At 43.1% G+C, this 27,962-nt stretch overlaps 1 protein-coding gene across 2 annotated transcripts in view; it reads left to right on the top strand.

Moving 5' to 3' along the window:
* Positions 1-14,520: 14,520 nt before the first annotated feature.
* The window catches only part of spock2 (SPARC (osteonectin), cwcv and kazal like domains proteoglycan 2), a 73,805-nt gene continuing 60,363 nt past the window's right edge, over positions 14,521-27,962 (top strand). For both annotated transcript variants that reach the window (XM_043679136.1, XM_043679138.1), the window contains exon 1: positions 14,521-14,766. In XM_043679136.1, the coding sequence (XP_043535071.1) occupies positions 14,596-14,766 (171 nt within the window). In that variant the 5' untranslated portion in view covers positions 14,521-14,595. The remainder of the gene's footprint in view (positions 14,767-27,962) is intronic.

Raw genomic sequence — 27,962 nt, forward strand, 5'->3', positions numbered from 1 at the left:
CTTTTCAGCCCATACTTGAGATCAACATTCCCTCAGTGTTGCTGGGTCAAATTCCTAGAACTTTCTTCCTCACAGCACCATGGGTGTCCCAACATCCCAAAAACTGTAGTGGGTCAAGGAGGTGACTCTCCACCACCTTTTTCAGGGCAGTCAGTAATGTGTGACAAAAGTTGGCCTCGCCAGTGCTGCCTACATTCCATGAATGAATCTGAAAGAAAATTCCAGTGCATCACTAATGGAGTGTGGTGTTGCTGTACAGACTATCCTTTAGGGTCACGCATTAAGAGGACATTCCCTCACAATGCCTGCTCTCCCCCACTCACATCATTGAATAACGGCTGAACTGCATAACCCTGTCTTCATACCCTTACCTAATAGAAATCTTATTGGTCACAGTCTTGAAATCATGTTTGCCCAATGTTGACAATAACTTGCATTTATTTAGAGCTTTTAATGCAGTAAAGCTACCCAGAACACTTTGCAGCAATATTATCAGGCTAACTTTGACACCAATCCCCATGAGATATTAGGGCTTAACCAAATAGATAATGTTAGCGGCATCTTGAAGGAGTTACTGTAAGAAATTCCAGAGATAAGATCAATGAGAACCAAAGACGCTGTAATTTTGGAGTAAAATTGAGAAATGTATGACAGTCTGCTGCAGGAGAAAGCTCCAGATTTCTCATCCCTGTTCAATTTAAAGATCTCATGGCACTACTTGAAGAAAAGCAAGGGAGTTCTCTTTCCGAGCCAACACCTCTCACAAACCAACTTAGATCCAGACAGAGATGCAAGAGTGGAATGCCAACTGAATTCCTTCCCTGAAGGACTTTAGAGAACGGGATGGGTCTTTATGATAATCCAGTGGTTAAACAAATCACCATCCCAGATATAATCATTAGCTGAATTTACTGATACTAGATGCTATAGTGGGATTTGAATTCCTGGTCTCTGGATTATTAGTCCAGGTGTCTCACTTATTAGTCAAGCAACATAACCACTGTTACCACTCTCAGATCTGAGGAAGGGTCATTGGACCCGAAACATTAACTCTGATTTCTCTCCACAGATGCTGCTAGACTTGTGAGTTTTTCCAGCAATTTCTGTTTTGTAACTACTGTTACCTTACAGCTAAGCTGGTCATTGAAATGCTGGTTCATATAGAGCTGGGTCTCGATCATCTTCAGCTGCTTCATCAATGACCCTCACTTCCCTGCATCATAAAGTCAGAAGTAAAGATACTCATTGTACAATGTTCAGCACCATTCATGACTCCAGGTCTGAAGCAGTCTATTTCCTTTTACAGAGAAATCTGGACAAGATCAAATCTTGGGCTGATAAGTGGCAGGTAACATTAGTGCCACACAGTGACAGACCATGACCAATTCCAATAAGAGAAGATCTAAACATCAGCTCCTGAGACTCAATAGCAGTGCCATCACTGAACCCCCTATTATCAACATCCTGGGAGTGGATATAGGTTTGCTCACTGAGCTGGAAGGTTCATTTCCAGACTTTTTGTCACCATATTAGGTAACATCTTCAGTGGGCCTCCAGGCAAAGCACTGCTGATAATTCCTGCATTCTTTTTATATGTTTGGGTTTCTTTGGGTTGGTGAGGTCATTTCCGAGTTTACATCGAGTTAGACTCCATCTATCACCCCATGAGAAAAAGAACTGGAAATTTCATCAACCCAAAGAAACCCAAACATATAAATAGAAAGCAGGAATTATCAGCAGCACTTTGGCTGGAGTCTCACTGAAGAGTATGGTGACGAAACATCTGGAAATGAACCTTTCAGCTCAGCAAGCAAACCTACATCCACCTACAAATCTTCTCAAAACTCACTAATCATGGGAGTTGGTATTGACCAGAAATAGAACTGTAGTTAAAAGAGCAGGTCAGAGGCTAGGAATTCCGTGATGATTAACTCACTTTTTGTCTCTCAAAGCCTTTCCACATCTAGATGCACAGGTCAGGAGTGTGATGGAAGACTCTCCTCTTCGCCAGATAAATACACCTCCAGCAACACTGAAGAAGTTTCACATAATCCAAGGTAAAGCAGCCAATTTGATAACCTGACAACATTCACTCCACCACTGATGCTTAGTAAGAGCAGTGTGTACACTCGTCCAGATGCACTGCAACATTCACCAAGGCTCCTTAGCACCTGCATTGACCACTTCCACCTAGAAGGACAAGAGCAGCAGATACAAAAGAACGGCGCTACCGACAGGTTCCCCTCTGAGCCACTCACCGTCCTGACTTGGAAATATATCACAGCTCCTTCAGAGTCAAAATCCTGATACTCCCTCCCTAACAACAGTGCATGTACCTATACTCCAAGGATTGCCATGGTCTAAGGTGGTAGCTGATCACTACCTTTTACAGGGCAATTAAAGATGGGTAATAAATGCTGACCCATCCAATGAGCAAATTTAAGGGACCTGTTGTGATTTGAATGTTCAAATTGAGGCTTTGAAAATTGGATTGGCAGGGAGCTACATTTGACCCCGAAGCCTAAATTTGGACATTCTTGGAGAACCCCATTAGTATTACTAATATATATCATGAATCCTTTGCATTTATAAAGATTCTTGCACAGACAGTGCAACCCAAAGTGACCTACAATCAATGACACATTTCTTGAAGTGTAATATGAGTTGTAATAATAGACCTGCTGCAAGAACGTTGTACCCAGCAAGCTCCCAGTGACAACAATGAGATAATCACCAGATTATCTACGGTTCTTTTATGGATAAATATTGGCTAGGACATCAAAGGACAACCACATCCATCCAATGGAGTAAAGAGGTTCTTGGTTATTGTCTTACCTGAGAAATGGCACCACAACAGTGAAGTACATCCTGAGCACTGCACTCATTAGGCCAGATGATAAACACGAGCCTTTGATCAGGGAATCTGAACTCACTAACCTGTGACTCAGAGGCAAGAGTGCTACTTCATGAACCACAGCTCGTTCATGCCTAATGAAGACAATAACACAGTCTAATTGTGGGTGGAATCTGTGAAAGTTAGTGTTGGGAACAGTGAGGGATTTGGAGAGCACAGGGATTGTGAGCTTGACATTTGGAGCGGTCGGCCTTTGAGAGTGGGGATTCAGGGAGGTGCCAATGGTTGGTGGGGGTGGAGAGTGGTATGGACAGGGAATGTGTGGGTGGGGAGTGGTGATTGGGAGCTGTGAGGGTGGAGAGTGGTGGCGACAGGGAATGTGTGGGTGGGGAGTGGCGATTGGGAGCTGTGAGGGTGGAGAGTGGTGGGGACAGGAATTGGATGAGGTGTCAAGGTGGGCAGGAGCTGTGAGGGCGGAGAATGGGGAGATTATTGTGGAGTGGGGAGTCAGAGTGGTCAGGAACTTTATAAAAACTAACAAAAACAAATGAGATGATGAACATAGTGTTCATATGGATGATGCAGGGATACAGTATGGTGTCCATAAAGAGAACTCATGAAAACTACAGGGAACCAGATTTTAGATGTTGCCCCAGTACCAATCCAGATAAAAACCAGTATACACCGGCGAATCTTGATCTGGTTTTGTACTGGTTTTGTGTGGGTTTCATACTGGTCCATGATCGATTTCTCCCTTTGGATTTCTGGGCACTGCAGTAAACAACTAGTTCAAATGGTTACTACATTTTGACAACTGCAATTGCATACACTGCATTGCTGATGAACCTAGTGGGCTTTTCCATTTTCAACTGCTCTTTGTCGGAGGACTAATTGCAACCTCCATTCTGTTAAAGGGTTGACTTTATGGCAGCGAACTGTAATAGTTTTGCTCTACATGAATCTCACAGCATGTCACTGACATTGATGGAGTGCTTCTGCCTAATGTGGGATACACAGTGTTTGTCTCCTGGTTTTTGCAGAGAAGGGTTTCAGATAAAGATTATTCTCCCATGGCATGGTTTTGTCAAATGTGGAAGTTGTAGGATACATAGAAGAATATGTCAGCCCTTTACATCCTTTGGAACCATTCTCCTTTAATATTCTTAACGCAACCAATTCTGCTGCCAAAATTCTCTCAGAAACAATTGCACATTAGTATTCTAATCCCTTCTGTGCAAACTATATGTTTCTGTTCAATGCTATCTGTTGTTTACGTACAGAATGGATTTCTAAATGGATGCTAAATGAATTGTGATGCAAAGATTTGCTAATTGACCAATTTTAGCTGAAATTTATAGAAATTCAGATCCAACAGTCTTTCAGTGCCAAGAGCACTTCTTGGCAAAGGGCTTGTGTGATCATCAGGATTCAACAGCACAATATTATTTGTGTAATGATCAAATCTCATCCTTGGTTTTGCCACTCTTTAAGAAAGATGTTTGTCTTTTTACTTAACTTCCGAATCTTGTTTTAATCAGAAATTGCCTTTACTTTTGCTTTACTTGAGTAATTTCTTGCCATTATGATCAGAAGTGGCACAAAGACAGCTTGCTGCTGATTTATTCCAGCTTTCTCAGAGGATGCCAAGTTAAAATTACACAGGGGCAAAGATTGAGCAGATCCTTCAATATTGTAAATAAAAGCAACACACTGGAGAAACTCAGCAGACCTGGCAGAGTCTGTGAAGGGAGAAACAAGGGTAAACATTTCGAAACCAGTATGACTCTTCAGTTATGCCAGACATGCTGAGTTTCTCCAGAACTTTTTATGACCTTGAATGTTGCATCTGGTTTTGGTCGTTGATACATGCGAGAAGCGTTCAAATCCTGGGACTGACACACAAGACTGATGCTTGCAAGACTCAAAGGTGAGGAGGAACTTGGGCATTCACCCCGGAAATTTGGCAATTGTGATTTGTCTTTGCATTCAAGAAATGCAAGCATTTCTGGCTCTGCATGTTATACTTTAATCAAAAATGAAAGTTGTATGATACATAAACGAATGGCTGGGCCGGCATTTGTTGCCCATTTCTAATTGCTCTTGAGAAGGTTGTAGCGAGCTAACTTCTTAAATCACTGCAGTCTATCTGGTACACAGTGGTGCTGGGAGTGAGTTCCAGCGTTTTGTCCCCTCAACAGTGAAGGAATGGCCAATATAATCCTAATCGTGGTTGGGCATGTGGCTTGGAGGGGATCTCTCATGCATCTGTTGCTCTTGTCTGTCTTGGAGGAAGGTGCTGACCAAGAATCCTAGATGCATATGTGACACTCAGCCCTGCAGAAAGACAAAATTCAAAGCAATCCTTCAGATTAAATCATGATGACAACTGAATTCGTATTGTGTTTCCAACATTGTGGAACAGCATGAGGAGTAAGGGATAGATGCTAAGGCAAATTAGGCAGGGCAAACATTTTAAAAGAAATTTGGATAGTACAGGGATAGGAATGGTTTAGAGGGATATGGGTCAAATGCAGGAAAATCGGACTATTTGAGTTAAGGAAACCTGGTCGGCATGGAGGAGTTGGGCCGAAGGGTGCTGTATTACTCTATAACTCTGTGACTGCAGATTGGAAGAGGCAGATTTTGAGATGGAACCTTTTAAAGAAGGAATACAGACACAATAGAACTGAGGCAGCTCAAAACCTTTCCACAACTGGCTGATGGGAAAAGAAAGAGGAATGTTCAAGTCTGGAGTCAGAGGAACATCTGAAAGCAATTATCAGACTGAAGGAGACCGCATAGATCGGGAGGCCATGGAGTACATTTAAAGGACAGAGCTTTAATGCATTGGGTGAAGGTCTGCAAATGGTCAGGAGAACCAGAGTTTGTTCAACTTGAAGCAGTGGTGTTTTGGGCATATTGCAGCTTACAGAAGGAAAAAGATGTTAAGTCAGGAAGGAGCAAGTAACAAGTTATGAGGGTGTAAGCAATGAAGGAGCCAAGATAAGGGTGGGGGCAGGCAAGACAATGAAAGTGAAACTTAAGTGATCCAAGTGATGGATATTCACAGTTAAAGAGGATCCCAGCAATGTAAACAGTGTGCTATAGTTTGAGAGAGAATTCCTGGTGAAGGAAATGGTGTTCATTATGAGGATTATGGACTGAGTTGGAGAAAATTATGACTTATCCAAGGCGAAGTGTCAGACAGACAAGTGTAGAGGCAGTTGGCAAGTCAAGAAAAGTGATGGAGAGGTTGAACTATTTGTCACTGGCATTCATTTTATATAGTCTTCCAGAGATATCCACACTATGAAGTGAAACAGACTGCCACAGATTTCGGCTGTAAGCTTATTTTGCAAGAACACATAAGTAGAAATAGACAAAGGACACATTGACATGCTGCTACAGCTCCTTTGTAAAGCACTGAGCCATTCCTTTAACTATTTCACAATGATTACCTCACCACTCCATCACTATGTCTACAGACAGGTATAATATATATATATATATATATATATATATCAAGAAAAGAACAGACAAATAATAGCTCTTGGAAGATTTCCCAGGTGGAGATGTACTGATTCATTGAAAAAGGTTGGAATGCAACCAAACAAGGGCAGTCCAATAAGGCTGGACAACAACCAATGACTTGATCAGCTGTCCTTAATGGGACAGAAAAGTCAAAAGGGCGATAATGTGTTACAGTCGCAGAGGACCAGTCCATGGTTTCGATTCTAGAATGAATGACTTTGGTTTCAAAACACAACTATCAGACAGATCTATAGGATTCTCTTCAAGTTGACATACAGGTTCAGTTAACAGTTAGGAAGGCAAATGGAATGTTAGCATTCATTTCAAGAGGGCTAGAATACAAAAGCAGGGATGTACTGCTGAGGCTGTGTAACTCCCTGGGCAGATCGCATTTGGAATATTGTGAGCAGTTTTAGACCCTGTATCTGAGGAACAATGGAGGGTGTCCGGAGGATATTTACAAGAATGAAGCCTGGGATGAAGGGCTTGTCATATGAGAAGCAGGTGAGGACTCTGGGTCTATACTCGATGGAGTTCGGAAGGATGAGGGGGTGATCAATGAAACTTATAGACTACCAAGAGGCCTGGAGAGAGTGGGCATAGATATGTTTCCACTAATAGGAGAGACTAGGACCGAAGGACACAGCCTCAGAATTCAGGGACTACTTTCAGAACTGAGATGAGGATGAATTTCTTCAGCCAGAGGGTGGTGGGTCTGTGAAACCCATTGCCACAGAAGGATGTGGAAGCCAAGTCATTGAGTGCCTTTAAGTCAGAGATAGGTTCTTGATTAGTAAGGGAATCAAGAGTTATGGGGAGAAGGCAAGAGAATAGGGTTGAGAAGTTCCTGATGAAGAACTTATACTTGAAATGTCGACTCTCTATTCCTTGGATGCTGCCTGACTGGCTGTGTTTTTCCAACGTCACCCTTTGAGAAACTTATCAGCCATGATAGAATGGCAGAGAAGAATTGATGGGCTGAGTAGCCTAATTCTGCTCCTGTATCTTATGGTCTTAAGATTTCAGCGAGCCCAGGTGAATGGAATGAATAACATGATGAGAAGATTGCATGTGTAGTGGTGAGGTAATCATTGTGAAATAGTTAAAGGAATGGCTCAGTGCTTTACAAAGGAGCTGTAGCAGCATGTCAATGTGTCCTTTGTCTATTTCTACTTATGTGTTCTTGCAAAATAAGCTTACAGCCGAAATCTGTGGCAGTCTGTTTCACTTCATAGTGTGGATATCTCTGGAAGACTATATAAAATGAAAGGCTCACATTTCTATCACATCTTTCACAATCACAAGACATCCCAAGCCCTTTACAAGCAGTTACATAGTTTTGAAATGTAAGCACTAGTGAGGGAAATGCAACAGTCAATTTGCACACAGTAAGTACCAGCAAACAGCAATATAATAATAATTGGATCATTAATGCAAAGAATTATGGATGCTGGAAATCTGAAACAAACAGAAATTGCTGGCAAAACTCAGCAGGTCTGGCAGCATCTATGGAGTGGAAAGCAGAGTCAACATTCAAGTAACCTTTCATTATCAAATCTTTTTTTTAGTGATGATGATTGAGAGATTTAATGTTGGTCAGTGCAGTGGGGAAACCGTTCTTATTCTTTGGCTATGGGCTCTTCTGTGACCACGAGAGGATCATACAAGGCATCGGTTTCACCTGAGACACAGTCTCCAACGTTTCAACCAGGAGTGAACACCTCCAACAAGAGAGTATCTAACTAAAATAAAAACACTAAAATTAAAGAACTGCAGATGCTGGAAATCTGAAACAAAACCAGAAGTTGCTGCAGTAACTCAGCAGGTCAGAGTTAGCCTTTCATCTGATGAAAAGTCACTGGACTCGAAACGTTAACTTTGTTTCTCTGTCCACAGATGTTGCCAGATCTGCTGAGTTTCACCAGCACTTTCTGCTTTTGTTTCAGAGAGTCTAAATATTTCAATTGCATGATCATCACTGAATCCCCCCAAACCACCAACATCTTGGACATTCCCACTGACCAGGCTAGATCAACCAGATAAATATTGTGGCAGGGCTCACGCAGTGCAGTGGTACTGTCCCGACCTCTGAGGTCTGGGTTCAAATCCCACCTCCTCTAGAGGTGTGTAATAACATCTGTTGACAGACTGATTCGGAAAATATCTATAAATACTCGGACTGCTAGAACAGGTCAGAGGTAAGGAATCCTGCAGAAAGTAACTCACTTCCTGAATCCCAACATCTACAAGGCATAAGTCAGGAGTGTGATGGAATACATCCCACTTGATTGGCACCACATCCATAAACATGCCCTGTCTGCACTGCCAATTTTAGTAACAGCAGTATGTACCACCTACAAGATGCTCTGCAGAAATCCACCAAGTCATTGTGGAAAACACCTTCCAAACGTGGGTTCCACACAAATGATCACTACCATCTAGAAGGACAAAGACAGCAGATACATGGAAACACCACCACCTGCAAGCCACTCATCATTCTGACTTGGAAATATATCACTGTTCCTTAAGTGTCGCTGGATCAAAATCCTGGAAATCCCTCCCTAATAACACAGTTGGTGCCCCTACAACCCATTGACTGTATACTCTCAGTTGAGATGGAAGGGTGGGATTTATGGTTCTGGTAATTTTACACTGTTTGTACGGTGCTCTCCATGTGATAAAACATCTTATGGAACTTCACTGGAGTGTTATGAAGAAATATGATACCAAAGCACATAAGGCAATAAGGCATCTTGCTATTACCTTCTCAAGAGACACTTATGGCTGAGAAATAAATACAGAGACACCCACGTTCTGTGAAGTAATAAATAAAAGTCCAGGACTCCCTCAGAACTGCACTGGAGCATTGCAAAGTAATGAAAGTGCACAAAAAAAGCTATGCAATACCATTGATATTTTGCTGAGCCATTTTCAATTGCTGTCCCATCTCCTGAGGGCATTTATTTAAATTAGTGTATGTTGGACATACACCAGCTATGTCTCTTTAAAATGACCATTCGCCCTGAGCGGGCATAGATTGAGAGTCGGAAGGCTACTTGGCTGTGGAAGGGATTAAAACCGAGTCCATCCTGTCTCAGATCCTAGTTTGCAGACAGGCAATCATTTGAATAGCAGCCTCTGCTCGGAAACCGGAAACTATCCTGAATAATTCTCTTGTTGAAATGTATCTGCCTTATTTTACACTCTTTTGTTCTTGAAGCCTGACAGAAGCCCAACATACACTTGACAATCACCACATTGCCTGCGGTCATTCCTCAGCTAGCTATGTATAGCTGTTCATCTTCACTGTGAAAGGATTCACAGAATAGCAACAAGGTGCTTCCATGATTCAGGGATTAGTTTAGAATGATAGCCTAGGTAAAAACAAGGAATGCAGATGCTGGAAACCAGAGTCTAGATTAGAGTGGTGCTGGAAAAGGAGAGGAGGGTGGAGTGGATAGGTGGAAAGGAAGATAGGCAGGTAGGACAGGTCATGAGGGTGATGCTGAGCTGGAAGGTTAGAGCTGGGGTGAGGTGGGGGAAGGGGAAATGAGGAAACTGGTGGTCTACATTGATGCCCTAGGATTGAAGTGTTCCGAGGCGGAAGATGAAGCGTTCTTCCTCTGGGCATCAGGTGGTGAGGGAGCAGTGGTAGAGGAGGCCCAGGACCTCCATGTCCTCAGCAGAGTGGGAGGGGGAGTTGCATAGGGCGGTGGGGTTGATTGATGTGAGTGTCCCAGAGATGTTCCTAAAGCACTATGCTAGGAGCAACAGCCCTTAACTTCGATGAAAAGAAGTGAAATACAGACAAAATGATTGTTTAGTTTAAAAATAAGAACAGAAGTGGATACAATCAAAATTGGCTGAAAATGTGTTGCTGGAAAAGCGCAGCAGGTCAGGCAGCATCCAAGGAGCAGGAGAATTGACGTTTCGGGCATGAGCCCTTCTTCAGGAATTATGGTATATATCACTGACTGACAGTGATATACCATAAACACTGTACAGTTTGGCTTTGGAGGGAATTGTCTAGAAACGTTCTTGCTCCAACAATGTCAGACCAAGTTGGTTGATATCTAAATATCACAGATCATAATTGTTATAGAAAGTGGACATTAGTCATTCCTGACTAAACAGAGATTAGGATGTATATGTGTACGTGATTGTAATCGCTAAAGAGAAGAAAAAAAAACCATGGAAGATGACTTGTATTTCTGTAGCGCTTTTAAGAATTCAGAACATCCCAGGGGGCTTTTTAAGTCAAGAATGTTGCAATGGTGGAAACATAGCAATAAAATTTAGCACAGTAAGCTCCCATAAGCAGCACAGTGATAATGAGTAGATTAGTGTTTTTGTGATGTTGGCCGAGGGATATCCTTTAGTCAGGACACCAGGGAGAAACGATAGAGTCACAGAGATGTACAGCACGGAATCAGACCCTTCAGTCCAACTCGTCCATGCTGACCAAGTATCCTAAATTAATCCAGTCCCATTTGCCAGCATTTGGCCCATATCCCTCTAAACCCTTCCTATTTATATACCCATTTAGATGCCCTTTAAATGTTTTAATTGTACTAAGTCCTGCTCTCCTTCAGAAAAATAGCCCAAGATTATTTTGTATTTCTACTAGTAGAGCTGAAAGACTTAACATCATATCTGAGAGCACCTTCAACAGTGCAGCACTCCCTCACAACTGCACAGAATATCAATCTTGAGTTTTGTGATTTAGTATTGGAGTGGGTCTTGAAACCACAACCTTCTCGCTCAGAGGCAAGTGTACTGCTAACTGGACCAGAGCGCACCACTACCACAACCCTTACTGAATAGGGATTTAACTGCAGGTGGATTATGGCAAACAGCTTCATTCTCATCAACAGGACCTGTACAGAATGGCCACCTCTGTCCCTAACTGATTTGTAAGTCAAAATCTTCTACTCTGTTCTTGATCTGGCTGGAACATATCTACATAAATGCAAACAGCAGTACAAGCATATTTTAAAGTGGATATTTATTCATCATTTCCTGTGCTAATTGGCAATCAATATTGCAAATAGGAAGGAGCAATTACTTATATTCTTGACATACTTGTACAATTTTACAGCTTCAGTTTGACATCTTTGTATTGTTTTCCTCTCTGGTCTGACCATGCTGTTTCAGTCTGTAGATGCTAATTCATGTGTATGTTTGTATATCTAGAGTGTTTGTGCGTCACACACTGTGTACGTAGAGTTTGCGTATGCAGGCATGTGCCTGTGTATTGAGAGGGTTTGTGTACATAAATATGTGTGGCTATGTAGCTAGGGTGTCTGGGTGCATACATCTTTGTAGTTGTGTACCCACAGGGTTTTTATATATAGGTGCCCGTATCTACAGTGTTTGTGTGGGTGTGGGTGTGTGTATGGGTTTGTGGTCTGTGTATCTGCGGTGTTTGTATGTCTAAGTAACTGAGTATTTGTAAGGGTGGCTCTATCTGGAGTATTTGCATATTCAGTGTGTGGCTGTTCACCTACAATGGTTGTTTGTAATTGTATATTTCTTTGTACCAACAGTATTTGTGTGTACAGTTACACCATTTGTGTGTGTACCTACAGTATTTGTGTGTATCGACAGCATTTGTGTATGTACCTACAGCATTTGTGTGTATACCTACAGTTTTTGTGTGTACCTACAGTATTTGTGTGTCTCTGTATCTACAGTATTGTGTCTGTACCTACAGTATTGTGTGTGTACCTACAGCATTTGTGTGTCTCTATTTCTACAGTATTGTGTGTACATACAGTATTTGTGTGTCTCTGTACCTACAGTATTGTGTGCGTACCTACAGTATTTGTGTGTCTCTGTACCTACAGTATTGTGTGTACATACAGTATTTGTGTGCCTCTGTACCTACAGTGTTGTGTGTGTACCTGCAGTATTTGTGTCTCTATTTCTACAGTATTGTGTATACATACAGTATTTGTGTGTCTCTGTACCTACAGTATTGTGTGCGTACCTACAGTATTTTTGTGTCTCTGTACCTACAGTATTGTGTGTGTACCTACAGTATTTGTGTGTCTCTGTATCTACAGCATTGTGTGCATACCTACAGTGTTTGTGTGTCTCTGTACCGACAGTCTTGTGTGTTCCTACAGTGTTTGTGTGGCTCTGTATCTACAGCATTGTGTGTGTACCTACAGTCTTGTGTGTGTACCTACAGTATTTGTTTGTCTCTGTACCTATAGTATTGTGTGTGTACCTACAGTATTGTGTGTCTATGTAGTGTTTTTGTGTGTACCTACAGTGTTTGTGTGTCTCTGTAGCTACAGTTTTGTGTGTGTACCTACAGTATTTGTTTGTCTCTGTACCTACAGTATTGTGTGTATACCTACAGTGTTTGTGTGTCTCTGTATCTACAGTTTTGTGTGTGTACCTACAGTATTTGTTTGTCTCTGTATCTACAATATTGTGTGTGGACCTACAGTGTTTGTGTGTCTCTGTGCATACAGTGTTTGTGTGTGTACATACAGTGTTTGTGTGTCTCTGTACTTGCAATATTTTGTGTGTACCTACAGTATTGTGTGCGTACCTACAGTATTTTGTGTGTCTCTGTACCTACAGTATTGTGTGTGTACCTACAGTATTTGTGTCTCTCTATTTTTACAGTATTGTGTGTGTACCTACAGTTTTTGTGTGTCTCTGTACCTACAGTATGTGTGTGTACCTACAGTATTTGTGTCTCTCTATTTCTACAGTATTGTGTGTGTACCTACAGTATTTGTTTGTCTCTGTACCTACAGTATTGTGTGTATATACAGTATTTGTTTGTCTCTGTACCTACAGTAATGTGTGTGTACCTACAGTGTTTGTGTGTGTACCTACAGTATTTGTGTGTCTCTGTACCTACAGTATTGTGTGTACCTACAATATTTGTGAGTCTCAGTATGTACAGTGTTTGTGTGTGTACCTACAGTGTTTGTGTGTGTACCTACAGTGTTTGTGTGTCTCTGCACCTACAGTATTGTGTGTGTACCTACAATATTTGTGTGTTTCAGTATGTACAGTATTTGTGTGTAAACCTACAGTATTGTGTGTGTACCTACAGTATTTGTGTGTGAACCTACAGTATTGTGTGTGTACCTACAGTGTTTATGAGTCTCTATATCTACAATATTGTGTGTGTACCTACAGTGTTTGTGTTTCTCTGTACCTACAGTATTGTGTGTGTACCTGCAGTATTTGTGTGTCTCTGTACCTAGTCTTGTGTGTGTACCTACAGTGTTTGTGTGTCTTTGTACCTAGTCTTGTGTGTGTACCTACAGTGTTTGTGTGTCTCTGTACCTATAGTAGTGTGTGTACCTACAGTATTTGTGTGCCTCTGTACCTACAATATTGTGTGTGTACCTACAGTCTTGTGTGTGTACCTACAGTATTTGTTTGTCTCTGTACCTATAGTATTGTGTGTGTACCTACAGTATTGTGTGTCTATCTAGTGTTTTTGTGTGTACCTACGGTGTTTGTGTGTCTCTGTACCTACAGTATTGTGTGTGTACCACAGTGTTTGTGTGTGTACCTACAGTATTTGTGTGTCTCTGTACCTGCAGTCTTGTGTGTGTACCTACAGTGTTTGTATGTGTACCTACAGTATTTGTGTGTCTCTGTACCTACAGTGTTTGTGTGTCTCTGTACCTGCAGTCTTGTGTGTGTACCTGCAGTATTTGTGTGTCTCTGTACCTACAGTGTTGTGTGTGTACCTACAGTGTTTGTATGTGTACCTACAGTATTTGTTTGTCTCTGTACCTACAGTATTGTGTGTGTACCTACAGTATTTGTGTGTGTACCTACAGTATTTGTGTGTCTCTGTACCTGCAGTCTTGTGCGTGTACCTACAGTGTTTGAGTGTCTCTGTACCTGCAATCTTGTGTGTGTACCTGCAGTATTTGTGTGTCTCTGTACCTACAGTGTTGTGTGTGTACCTAGTGTTTGTATGTGTACCTACAGTGTTTGTGTGTCTCTGTACCTGCAGTCTTGTGCGTGTACCTACAGTGTTTGTGTGTATGTGTGTTCGTGTTGGGGGGAGGAATGGGTGCCGTATATACTGAGGCGCAGGCTCGCACAGTCTCAGATTAGAGAGAGGGAGGAGGGGGGGGGGGGGTGGGGAGAGTCGCGGATTTAATCAGCTCGCATTTCACAGCGACCAACCTGCGGGAGCAGTCGCATCCGTGTGGCCTGGGAGGATGCTGAAGCCGCTGAACTTCCTGCTGATCCCCTTGCTGCTGGCCGGAGCAGCGGACAAGGACAGTCCTGAGAAAGGGGGCAGCAAGGACAATTACCTGGAGGATGGGCAGTGGCTGTCCGGGGTCTCCCAGTACAGCCAGCAGATCAAAGACTGGAATCGCTTCAGAGACGTGAGTGTTTCATTCGGAATTTCAACCAAACCCATTGATGGGGACACGGGAAGCTGACCCGCTATTGAAATGCCGCAGAGAAATTAAATTTATACATTAAAACAAATGCTCAGAAAATAATTGCAAATGCCAATGATTTGAAGATCGGATGAATTTGGCTGGAGGGGAAACTCATTAGGGAAAGGCTACATGGTGGGATTGTAATTATTTCGGACTGGCAGCAATATTCCTAGTGTGGTGTATGCATTCACCTGCCGTGGTGGGGGGCAAGATTGCATATTGCACCATTAAATACAGGGGATCTGGTTAGGGAGGGGGGAGCTGGGGTAAATTATGAGGGGACCCACATCGAACTGGCTATGGATTTGTCAGCTGCCAATAACAGTGTTAAGGGTTGGAATGGATGTTTTTGCAGCCTCTCAGTCAGTTCATTGTATCTGTTCTGGCGAGTTCTGGTTTTTTTTTGCCTCCGGGTGAAATCTGCAATGATACCCCCCTCCCCCAAAGAAAACGCAGGGGAAAGGGTTAATAAGCCCAGCCATACCAGCTAGCAGGTAACTTCAGTTCGTAAAGATGTTATCCCAGCCACACTGCGTCTCCCAAATGTGTTTGATAAACACCGTTATTTATTTATTTATTTATTCTTTGAAACATTAGAAAGGGTAAACCTTCAATGAGGGTGTCTGAGGAGATTGGAGTCTTTTAAATAGGTCATCAGTAGGCATTGTCTTGTTGGGAGTAGCAGCTCTGGATGATGAGGTAGATGGTTCAAGAATGGAGATTGGTGACATATCTGACACACACTGGCCTTTTTTTTGCTCCGATTGTCAGCTCCCTCTTGTACCGTCTTGTGGAATATTTCAATCAGCCTCGGTTCTAGTCTCGGCTGAGAAGCTGGGCTGAATATCCCTTTGGAGGGAAGACAGACCGTGTGTTTCACATCGCCTCTGCGGTGCAGATCTGAGCTGAGATGTTGCCCCTTTTCTGTAGCTATGGCGACTGAGCCTGTCTAAGGTGGTATAGTGCCTCTGAGCTAGAAACCCTGGACTGATGGCTGGGGAAGATCAACATAAGGAGCTAAACGCACACCGGTGGCAAGTGATGAGAGTCCGAGGGATTCCTGGTCAGGTGGGTAATGGTTTGAAACAGAAATAGGAACAGGAATAGTCCATTCAGCCCTTTGATCCTGTTCCACCATTCCATATGATCATGGGTTCATATATGATCCTCTATCTCAATTGCAATTCCTGCTTTCTCCACTGAGAAACATATCCTGCTTTCTCCCATTACACCTTAATGCCTCCCCCAGAGCAGATGTGTACATGCTGAGGCTGTAAAGACTCAGATAGCATTTGGAACATTGCAGGTAGTTTTGACCCCACGTCTAAGGAAGGATTTGTTGACGTTGGAGGAGATCAAGAGAAACACTACAAGGATGATCCCGGAGTGAATGACTTTTCATGGGAGGAGTGGTTGAGGACTTTGGGTCTGTAGCCAGTGGAGTTTAGAAGGCTGAGAGGGATTCAGTTGAAACTTACAGAATACCGAGGCCTGGATAGAGTGGACTTGGAGAAGATTGTTCCAAAAGGAGAGACTAGGACCCTAGGGCACAGCCTCAGAGTGAAGGGACAACTGTTTTGAACTGAGGTAGGAGGAATTTCTTCATCCGGAGGGTGGCGGCTGTCCGGAACTCATTGGCACAGAGGGCTGTGGAGGCCAAGTCATTGAGTGTATAAGACAGAGATATATAGGTTCTTGATTAGTAAGGGGATCAAGGGTTACAGGAAGAAGGCAGGAAAATGGGGTTGAGAAACATATCAGCCATGATCGAATGGTGGAGCAGACTCAAAGGGCCAAATGGTCTAATTCTGCTCCTATATCTTATGGTCTTAAAATCTAAAATAAAATCTAATATAATCAATGACTTGACCTCCACTGCCTTCTGTGGTAGAGAATGGAAGTTGGAGTCTGTACCATCGCTGTCCATAGTTCCAAAACGAGCATGTTGCCATAGCAACACTGACCCTGAATGAACTGTAATGTACCGTCACATCTCATTAAACAGGTTGGATCCTCTCACCATCTGAAAAGGTTAAGCGGGTGATTTTCCCAAAAAAACTTCTGAATTTATATAGCACCTTCCAACGCTTCAGGTTGCCACTTTGCAGACAATGTAGTACTTTATTTTTTGAACTGTAGTCGCTGCTGTAGGGAAACAAATTAATGATTTATGCACAGCAAGCTTCCACAAACAACCATGTGATAACAACTAAACAGAGCACCTTTGTGATGTTCGGTTGCAAGTTTAATAACAGTGACAACATTGGCAAGATCTCCTCAGTGATCCTGTGCATTGAATCTGCTCCACCATTCGATTGTGGCTGATATGTTTCTCAAGCATACAACCTTGTAACCCTTGATCCCCAAACCAATCAAGAACCTTTTTATCTCTGTCTTAAATGTACTCAAGGACTTGGCCTCCACAGACGTCTAGGTGAGGGAACGGAGAGAGTGCATGTGGAGGAAACAAACAGAAAAGGCTTATTAATTCTGAGTCACTTGGCACCTTGGTAAGGGAACTGGGTCAATAGTCCATTTAGAAAAGGGGTTTAATAGTTATGTAGATGTCAATCGATCTGTTTAAATCACTTGGTAATTAGGAAGACAGTTTCAGTCTGTCAAGTGGGGAAGGGATTGAGTCAGTTATGCACACAGTGTAAAAGACAGTACTTCTCTGGAGTGAATGGCCTTTTCTCCAGTCAAATTTTATGTTCTCACTTAGATCCTTGGTTGCCAACTTGGAGATGCAGCTCTGCTTTCCAGATTCGTGCTGAAATTGTTTGCTGCATTCAGGGATCAAAGATTCACACCGTGCAGTGACAGATATTGCTGGGGTGCAGCTGAAAACAATCATCCCCTCTTTGCATGCACAGCACCACAAATCCTCACCCCTAATGGTCACTAATGCCCAGCGAGAATGTCTTGGCACACTGTAAGACTGTGCAACATGTTCCTATGCCGAGTGCATATAAACTACCTTGACGCGCAATCACTGAAAATATTGCAGAGACTGGGAAACGTCTGGCTTCTGAAAGGATATGAGTGAATAGTGATCGTCTGCCCAATTATTGATCAGATACGTTGGTGTTGGACTGGGGTGGACAAGGTCAGAAGTCACATGACACCAGATTATAGTCCCAACAGGTTTATTTGAAATCACAAGCTCCTGCACCTGATGAAGGGGCAGCGCTCCGAAAGCTTGTGATTTCAAATAAACCCTGTTGGACTGTAACCTGGTGTTGTGTGATCTCTGACCAATCATTGATGCTTTAACTTTCAGCCGAGTTCATCGATCCTTCCTCTTCTTAAAAAGGGTGACATTGCAAAATGGACTAGGGCGGGTAGCCTTTGAGCATTTGCCCAGAGCAGAATTCTTGTCTTAAGAAGTCACCACATCTGCAAAACCTCCACCTCCACCCGTGGTCTGAAACTTGCTCACACATCAAGTGTCATTGAGTTAGAATGATTGTTTTTTAGAAGTCAAATCACCATGGCTTACAAACCTATGACTGTGAAACTGTTACAGAAACATTAAATAGAGTAAGAAACAAATTAAGTTATTCTTAATTTAATCATTCATGATACTCATCACCTCAGGACTGAAAACACTTTGCAGCCAATTAGGAATGTTTGAAATGTGGGCCCTGTAATAATGTTCGAGTGACTGCGATGGTGAAGTATTGCATGATGAGCACAAGGGGCAACTTTCTCCCTCCTGTAGCCAGTCCCCTCCCTGCAGGCCCCCTTTCCAGCTATGACCTTCACAAGCAGAGCTGCACCTTCTTGGCTGCAATTAGGTGCGCATCAGAAGTGATGCTGAATGAGCGTAGATTGGCTTCAAAGCACTTAACTTACAAATCCTTTTGACAGTGTTGTTCCCAGAGCTGCCAAGATCAGTGATAATGACATAAGCTTAGAAATTACAGGAGCAGACATTGGTGGAGGAACACTTAACTCATTTGTGTGAAATTCTCTCACTCACTATTTTAGCAGACATCATGTCTAATGCATTTGTGGTTCCATTAGCTATCGGCAAAAGCAAGAGCATTCTCACATCACAACAGAAGGTTTAAGTCCCATTCCACATACTTAAACACAGAATCGAGGTTGACACTCCTAGTTAGTTTTGATGAAGGGCTTTTGTCTGAAATGTCGACTCTCCTGCTCCTCAGATGCTGCCTGACCTGCTGCGCTTTTCCAGCACCACTCTAATCTTGATCTCCAGCATCTGCGGTCCTCACTTGGTCCTAGTTAGTACAGAGGGATTGCTGCATTGTTGGAGGTACTGCCTTTCCAGTGATACATCAGACCAAAGCCTTCTTTGATCTCACAGACAGATGCAAAAGATTGCACAGCCTCTACTTGAGGAAGAATAGGGGGCTATCTTCCCAGTGTCCCTGCAACTAATTCTTCTTCAACCAGCATTGACGAAGGTGATACCTGAATATGCCACAGATCTGAAATAATAACAGAAATTGCTGGAGAAACTTGGCAGGTCTGTGCAGGGAGAAACAGAGTTAACATTTCGAGTGCAGTATGATTCTTCATCAGAACCCAAGCAAATAATCTGATCATTATCCCATTGTTTTTTGAGAAATTGGTCTGTGTCTGTATTAACTAATTGCATTTTCAATATTGCAAGAGGCTATATTTTAGGTATTATTGGCTATGCTTTGGGACATCCTGGGATCATGAAAGGAATTATATAAGTCTTCTTTGATTAAAGGAGTGAATGGAAAAATGTAACACTCCTGGTATATAAATATTACCAACTTATTTCAACTCTGAAGAAATGGTGTAGTTAAAAATGCTGAGATCTGCTTGGCTGGCTCTGAGGAAACTTTGTTTCTGTTAAGTATACTGAGCAACCTGGTTGCAACAAGGCCTTTCAAAGAATTGTTTGGGATCCCTGAAGGCCAACAGACCATAAAATGTAGGAACAGAAATAGACCATTCAGCCCATTGAATCTGCTCTGCCATTCTATGATATCTCAGCCAACCTGGTAATCCTCAACTCCACTTTCCTGCCTTTCCCTCGAATCCCTTATTGATTAAAAATCTACCTCAGCTTTGGACATAATTATGACCCAACATCGCAGCCCTCCATGGTAAAGAATCCTACAGATTCCCTTTCATCTCAGAGAAGAAATTCCTTCTCATCTTTGTCTTAAATGGGTATTGCCTTTATTCTGATCCTAGACTCTCTCACAAAGAAAAACAACCTCGCTGCATCAATCCTATCAAGACCTCTAACAATCTTTCATGTTTCAGTAAGATTGCTTCTCATTCTTCTGAAGTCCAATTAATATTGGTCCAACCTACTCAACCTCTCGCTACAAGACAATCCCTCCACACCCGTGATCAAAGTAGTGAACCTTAGACTCATAGAGTCATAGAGGTGTACAGCATGGTAACAGATCCTTCGGTCCAACCTGTCCATTCCGACCAGATATCCCAACCCAATCTAGTCCCACCTGCCAGCACCCGCCCAATGCCAGTTTGTCTTTCCTCAGATAAGAGACCAAAACTGTTCATTGTACAAGCTTTAATGCCTTCAGTAGGAAGGGAAAATGTTCAGCCGCACATTATACAGTTTTTGTTGGATGGACTTTAACCAGGAATACGTCATAATGGGCAGCTGAGATATAATCTCTGAAATACAATATTCTCCAAGGTGAAAATGGTAATCATTGTGGTTGTAATAAGAATGGAAAGTGCTAGAGAATCTCAGCAGGCCTGGCAGCATCTATGGCGAGAGAAGGAGTTCACGTATCGAGTTCAATATGACCTTTCTTTGGATTGGTTTTCATAATGTCAAAGTAATTGTGTTACACTGAGATAAAGCTATACTTATATAGCAGCCTTTCCTGTGTTTAACATTCCATGGGATAGGTTACTTTGAAGTTCCTCATTCGTGATGAAGGGCTTATGCCCGAAACGTCAACTCTCCTGCTCCTTGGATGCTGCCTGACCTGCTGTGCTTTTCCAGCACCACACTCTCAACTCTAATCTCCAGCATCTGCAGTCCTCACTTTCTCCTCCTTTGAAGTTCAGTCATTGTTGTCCAGTAAGCAAATGAGGCTCATGCTTCGCACACAGCAAGATCCCACTAAGAGCCAGGAGGTGAATGACTGATTAATCAGTTTCGGGTGGTGTCAGTTGAGGATGGAACATCCGACTGAGAGAATTCCCAGACTTTGCTTTAATGCTGCTGCGGGACGTTCCATACCAACCAGAGTTTTGTTGAATATCTCACATCCTGACGCAATCTAATGGGTAAAGGTTTATTCACTACTGAAAATGAGTGAAAGACCAGGAGGGGAGATAGAGTGAATTTCTTTCACACAGAGTGTCGTTATGATCTGGAATACAACGTTTGAAAGAATCATAAAGTTTTACAGCAAAGAGGCCCTTCAGCCCATCGTGTCTGCATCGGATATCCAGCACCTAGCTATTCTAGTCCCATTTCTCAGCACTTGGTCTGTCATAGCCTTGCGTTCTATATTGTCTCAAGTGTTCATCTAAAATATAGTGATAGTTACCATCTCCACCACTCTACAACGTAGTGCGTTCCAGACTCCTATCACTCTCTGGTGTAAAAAAAACCTTTCTTACATCTCCAGTAAACCTCCTGCCCAGCAAGTCAAATTCTCCTGATTATCGACCCCACATCTAAGGGAAAGCCTTCTTCCCCCAATGCCCCTCATAGTTTTGTTCATCTCAATCAGGTCCCCTATCAGCCATCTCTGTTCTAAGGAAAACAGCCCCAGCCTAATGAGTCTCTCTTCAAAGGTGAATCACTCCAGCCTAGATAGCATCCTGGTGAATCTCCTCTGCACTCTCTCCAGTACAGTCCCATCCTTCCTACAGTATGGTGACCAGAGCTACACAGTACTCCAGCTGTTGTCTGGGTAATGTAATATAATAAGAGCAAGTATCCCATATGCCTTTTTAACCAACGTAACCACTTGTCCTGTTGCCTTCCAGGATCTGTGGATATTCACACCAAGGACACCCTGTTCCTCTGTATTTCCTACCATTCATAGTATGCTCTTGTGACTTGTCAACCATCCCAGAATACATCATTTCACTTCATTCAGGATTAAATCCCATTTGCCATTGTTCTACCCATCTAACCAGCCCCGTTTGTATTTTCCTGCAGTCTAAGACCTTCCTCCTCACTATTTAACATGCCATTAATTTTCAAGTTGCCTGTGAACGTATTAATCATTCTTACTACATTTTTGTCAGGATCGTTAATGTACACAGAAAACAGCAAGGGACCCCAGCACTGAACCCTGCAGTACCCTGTTGGTCACAGGCTTCCAGTCACAAAAGCAACCTTTGACCATCACACTCTGCCTCCTGCCACTAAGTCAATTTTGGATGCAGTTTGCCAAATTGCCTTGGATGCCATGACCCCTTCTTGACCAGTCTCCCATGCAATATCCTATCTACAGCCTTATTGAAGTCCATGTAGAATGCATCCACTGCACTACCTCCTCAAAAAAACCTACCAGAGATGATCTACCCTTCACAAAGCCATGTTGATTATCCTTACCTCTCCTAGTGGTGACTGATTGTGTCCTCAGAATTGTTTCCAAAAGTTTTCCAACAGCTAATCTTAGGGTAGTAGTAGCAGAATCGGCTGTAACTTCCAAAAGGTAATTGGCTAAACTCTTGAAAGGGAGACTCTGCGGGACAATGAGGAAAAAGCAGCGAGAGTGGAAGTAACCGGATATATCTCTCCAAGAGCTGGAGTAGGCATGATGAGTTGAATAGGTGAAAGTGAGGACTGCAGATGCTAGAGATTAGAGTCGAGAGGGTGGTGCTGGAATAGTTGACATTTTGGGCAAATGCCCTTCATCACAATGAGTTGAATGGCCTCCTTACTTGCTCTCGGGTTCTCTGATCTCAGGATGGAAGAGGGTTAGGTACTTCTTTCTGTCCTAGGCTCTAAGGATTCTTACCTTATTGAAAAAAAATCCAAGAAATTATGTTGGTTAGTAAAATCTCAGTAACCCATTTCCCCCTCTCTGCTTGGCGTTTCCTGACAAACGACTGAGCAATTTTTAAAAATTTGGTTTCTTCATTGTATTCTTTCTGATTTCACCTCTGACCTTTACCCTTGCTTTTAGTTGCTGACCTTCTCTATTTTATTGATATTACTTTTATATATTGCTCTTGTGAAAATGCTACTCTCTTGATTTTTCCAAACTCCAAAGGTGCTGTCCATCTGCCTCCTTCTTCTGATCTGTTTATCATAATCTCGTGGTGAAACACATTCACACAGGACTGCTTGTGTTGTTCGATTTTTGATATTTTGTCCTCCTTATATATAAATGCTGATAAACATGTGAAAAGATTGGATCCAGTTATTTTAATGTTAGTGGTAGTTGTCCACTCACTCATCAGGGATTGATTAACTCCATGGGCTAGTTTATTTAAAACATTAAAACACAGCATAAGTTATGAAGCAGACAGGACAGCAAACAAACAGAATTCGCTGTGTCCAGTTTGGAGACTCATAGCAGACCAACTGTCAGGCAGAGTCATAACATTGTACCCACAGTCATTGAGTTCTTAAAGGTGACCTCTCTTAAAGACAAAGTACACAAACAAGTTTTATCCTTCACCAGGATACTATCTGCAACATAACAACAATGAGTTAACATCTAAGATTTTTTTAAAATCCAAACTAATGACTAATTGTTTGGTTTGTGGTTTATTAGGATTTGTTGTGTTTGACTGAGGCTCTACCTGCCCTTTCATTATTGATGTAAATTATCCCACAGCCCCATTTCACAGAAGCACTGAGAAATAGTTCCCTGGTCCAGGTGTATCCCTCAGTCAGCATTGTCAAAAGCAAGGTTCAGGTTAGAATGAAGCCATTATCGCTTTGTCATATGTAGCAGCTTGCTGTGTGCAGATTGGCTACCGCATTCTCTACGTTGACAGCACTTTAGAAGTATGTCACTGTCTGTGAACTGGTTTGGGACGTTCTGAAGTGGTGAAAGTCACTTTGTAAATGCAAACGGTTTCCTAACTCAGAGCTAGATGGTTTTCATTCTGCTTTTCTCACAGGGAAATGCCCCAAAACCCTTTCTAGTAAGAGTTTATCAGTTTGAAGCAGCAACAGAGATCTTGTTTAGAATCATTTAATTTGAATTGATTTGATTTATCTTTGACACATGTACCTAAGCACAGTGAAAAGTTTTGTTTTGTGTGCAGTACAGGCAGGTCATAACATTTAAGGACTTACAGATCATAGGATGCTTAGACAGAGCGAGTCATACAGGGTTACGGCTGTACAAAATCAAAATCAGCATTAGATTTGAAATTAGAGAATTCATAGAATCCCTGCAGTGTGGAAAGAGGCCATTCAGCCCATTATGCACTGGCCCTCTGAAGGGCATCGCACCCAAACCCAAGCCTGCATTTATCATTGCTAACCCACCTAACCTGTACACTATGGGGCAATTTCTTATGACCAGTCCACCTAACCTGCACATCTCTGGACTGTGGGAGGAAACTGGAGCGCCCAGAGGGAATCCATGCAGACACGGGCAGAATGTGCAAACACCACACAGGCAGATACCTGAGGGTGGAATCGAACCCAGGTCCCTCGTGTTGTGAGGCAGCAGTGCTAACCACTGAGCCACTGTGCCACCTGTTTACCTTCCATTCCCTGTCCTCACCCCCACACCCCCCTACTTTATTGCATTATTGCCAGCTTGGCTGAGATGAGTCGGCTGACTACTTAAGACTGAACTCAGCACCTTTCGGGTCCCAACAGATATTTTCTGATCAACCCTGTTCAGGGGAGTCATTACACAACTCTGGAGTACGTGGGACTTGAACCCAGACTTTCTTGTCCGGAGGTAGACGCCTACCACTGTGCCATGAGAGCCCCTTATAAACCAGGCGCAAGCAACCAGGCCATCAATCCGAGTCCCTGGTAAACTGATGAGCCATCGCCTTTGTGCCATTTCCCTGCACTGTGAGATGACAACATTGACAGCTCCTCCTCGGGGTGTTTGAGGTGTTGAATGGAGCCTCCCCCAACCTCTGCGTTGCTTTAGCCTGGAGGAGCGAACCCGTCAAGGTCACATTGTCAATGGGCAACACAGCAGTCCGTCTGGTGACTGAGTGCACTCAAAATCCTTTTGGAATTCTTAAAATAAAACCACGGAACACAGGGCAAGAGCTAGCTCTGACGTCTAGGAACTGAGCTGCAGGCAGCTCCGGCTATTGTTTCCGCCCCCTTGGGCTAACTCCATTTCCATGGTAGCAGGCTCTGTACAATAGTAACGAGAACTGCTCCCTGCACCAGGCTGAACACAGAAACCGATGGTGCTTTTTGGACAGTAGCTTCCTTGTGTACTGAGAATAAATCACCCAGAACATTACCTGGGGATGTGAAGGTGTTAAAACTAACAGACTGTAGCCCTGCATCATCTCCCTCACAAACACAGACCCTCCCCCCCCTCCACAGCACTCTTCAGATGCAGTGATTTGCTTTTGCAACCTATTGGTGCAACAGCTGCCAGGCGCACAGCAGGGCCCCACCCTCAACCGTCAGCTAAACCTGTGGCTCTGAGTCAGGAAGGAACAGTAATATTGTGCAAGGTGATTGATGGTACACGAAGTGCATAATGTGGTGCCTTTGTCCCCATTGCAAGAGAACTCATGGGGAGTTGCTGTTGGCCATAGCTGCTCTCTATTAGACAGAGAGAGACGGCTGGTGATGGTTTAACGTGAGGGTCGCCACATCTCTGGCGAAGGGAGAGTTTCCTAAGAAGAGTCCTTCATGGTAACCTCAGCTGGTGCTGGAATGGAACCCACGCTGTTGGTGTCACTGCTTGGATGAGTTGAGATAATAGTTATTCTAATAGTTTGGATGGAAGAGACCGTAAGCAATAGGAACAGGTGTAGACCATTCAGCCCCTCAGGCCTCCTCCACCGTCCAGTGGTGTAGTGACCAAAATGAGGTCAGCCAAGTAGATCTCCTGGAATATGAGTTCCCTGGCTGGGGCTGTTAATCTGGTCTAATCAGGGAGCTCTGGCTGACAGATATAGACAGGAGTGTCAGGTGCTCTGCTCATTCTAGGAGGTGGCTCTGAGGGAGCTGGATCAGTGTATTGTATTATGAACGTGTAAACTAAGGGTGACTTGGTGACGGGATACCGGCCTTCGTGGAGTTATTTCAAGTAAGATTATAGCTGATTTGATATTCCTCATGCCCTTTTAACTGTGTTTTCTCTATAATTCATGATCCCTGTGCTGACAGAAGATCTATCTATCTCAGCCTTAAATATACGAAAGGACTCCACCCCCACAGCTCTTTCAAGGACAGAGTTCCAATCAAGGGTCTGTAATTCCTAATCCGTTTGAAAAGGGATCTTTCAATTGAAAAATGTTTCAGAACTTGTGATGACAAGCTACATTTGTTGTTGAGTTTCACAGGGGTAATGTTCACCCGCGCACTGTGCAGGTGGTTAGATTGTTTATTGTTCAGCGTGCGGCTTTGGACTCCTTATTTGAAAAAAAAAAGGATCCAGGTACTTTGGAGCACAATCTTGTGGTGCATTGGTAACGTCCCTATCTCTGGGTTGGAAAGTCCTGGTTCAAGTCTGAGCTGCTCCAGAGATGTGTCATGACATCCGAGGAAAGGTTACTGGACCTGAAACGTTAACTCTGATTTCTATCCAAAGATGTTGCCAGACCTCCTGAGATTTTCCAGCAATTCCTGTTTCTGTGTGTCATGACATGTCTGAACAGGCTGACAAAGATACCTAAAGTTGCTCTGAAATAGTTTGGAGAAGGTCCAATCGACTCAATCCTGGGATGGGGGGATATTTTCCTTTGAGGAAAGGTTGGGCCTATGTCTATTGAAGAATGATCATTGATCTTATTGAAACAAAGAAGATCCTAAGTGGAGACTAGGATGATGTTTCTCACTATGGTAGGGACTGGAATGAAGGGTAATGTCTTAAGAGTAAGAGATTTCCTTTAAAAGACAGATAGGGAGATGTTTCCTGTCAGAGAGTCTGTGGAATTCTGTTTCCCAGAAGGCACTGGTGGCTGAGGCATTGAATGAATTCAAAGCTGAAAATGATGATTTTTTTTGTGAGACAGGGAGGTCATGGGTCATGGGAGGCAGAGAGGAAGGTAAAGTGGGGCCTGCAACCAGTTCAGCCAAGAATACATTGAATGATGGAGCAGGTTCAATGGGCCAAATAGCCTACTCCTACACCCATCATACAATGCAGGCCAGGCTTCCTACTCTATGTTTGTGTGCTATCAGTTTCCAGGATTGTGATCTTCAAAAATTTAGAAGAGTCTTATTTTAGTGGAAACATCTTGCTAAACAATGAATGGGAGCAGCAGGTTACTGACCTGAGAGTTCAGTGCAAGGCATTGACAGAAACGCACATGTCAGTTGCTTTTCGGTAGAACAGACTTTCTTTATTTGAATAAAACAAAGAACTGCAGACAGTAGAAATTTGAAACAAAAACAGAAATTGCTGGAGAAACTCAGCAGGTCGGGAAGCATCTGTGGAGAGAGAAACAAATTAACATCTTGACTCAGTAACCCTTTCTTCAGGACTAATAGCATCTGGGAAACAGTAGTCTTAATATTGAGGAAAAGGGGTGGGATACCAGTCAGAGGGAGTTCCAGGATTTTGACACTGACGGGATGGTGAAATATTTACAAATCAGGATGGTGTCTGGTGGCGCTCCCATTTTTTGCTGTCCTTGTCTTTCTAGATTCTAGATCAGAGTGTGCTGGAAAAGCACAGCAGTTCAGACAGCATCCAAGGAGCAGGAAAATCGACGTTTCGGGCAAAAGCCCTTCACCAGGAATAGAGGCAGAGTCCCTGCAGGGTGGAGAGATAAATGAGAGGAGGGTGGGAGTGGGGAGAAAGTAGCATAGAGTACAATGGGTGGATGGGGGTGGGGATGAAGGTGATAGGTCAGAGAGGAGGGTGGAGTGGATAGGTGGAAGGAAGATAGGCAAGTCGGACAAGTCATGGGGACAGTGCTGAGCTGGAAGTTTGGAGCTGGGGTGAGGTGGGGGAAGAGGAAATGAGGAAACTGGTGACGTCCACATTTATGCCGTGGGGTTGAAGTGT

The sequence above is a fragment of the Chiloscyllium plagiosum genome, chromosome 38 (assembly GCF_004010195.1).
Source record: "Chiloscyllium plagiosum isolate BGI_BamShark_2017 chromosome 38, ASM401019v2, whole genome shotgun sequence".
In the NCBI taxonomy this organism is placed as follows: Eukaryota; Metazoa; Chordata; class Chondrichthyes; order Orectolobiformes; family Hemiscylliidae; genus Chiloscyllium; species Chiloscyllium plagiosum.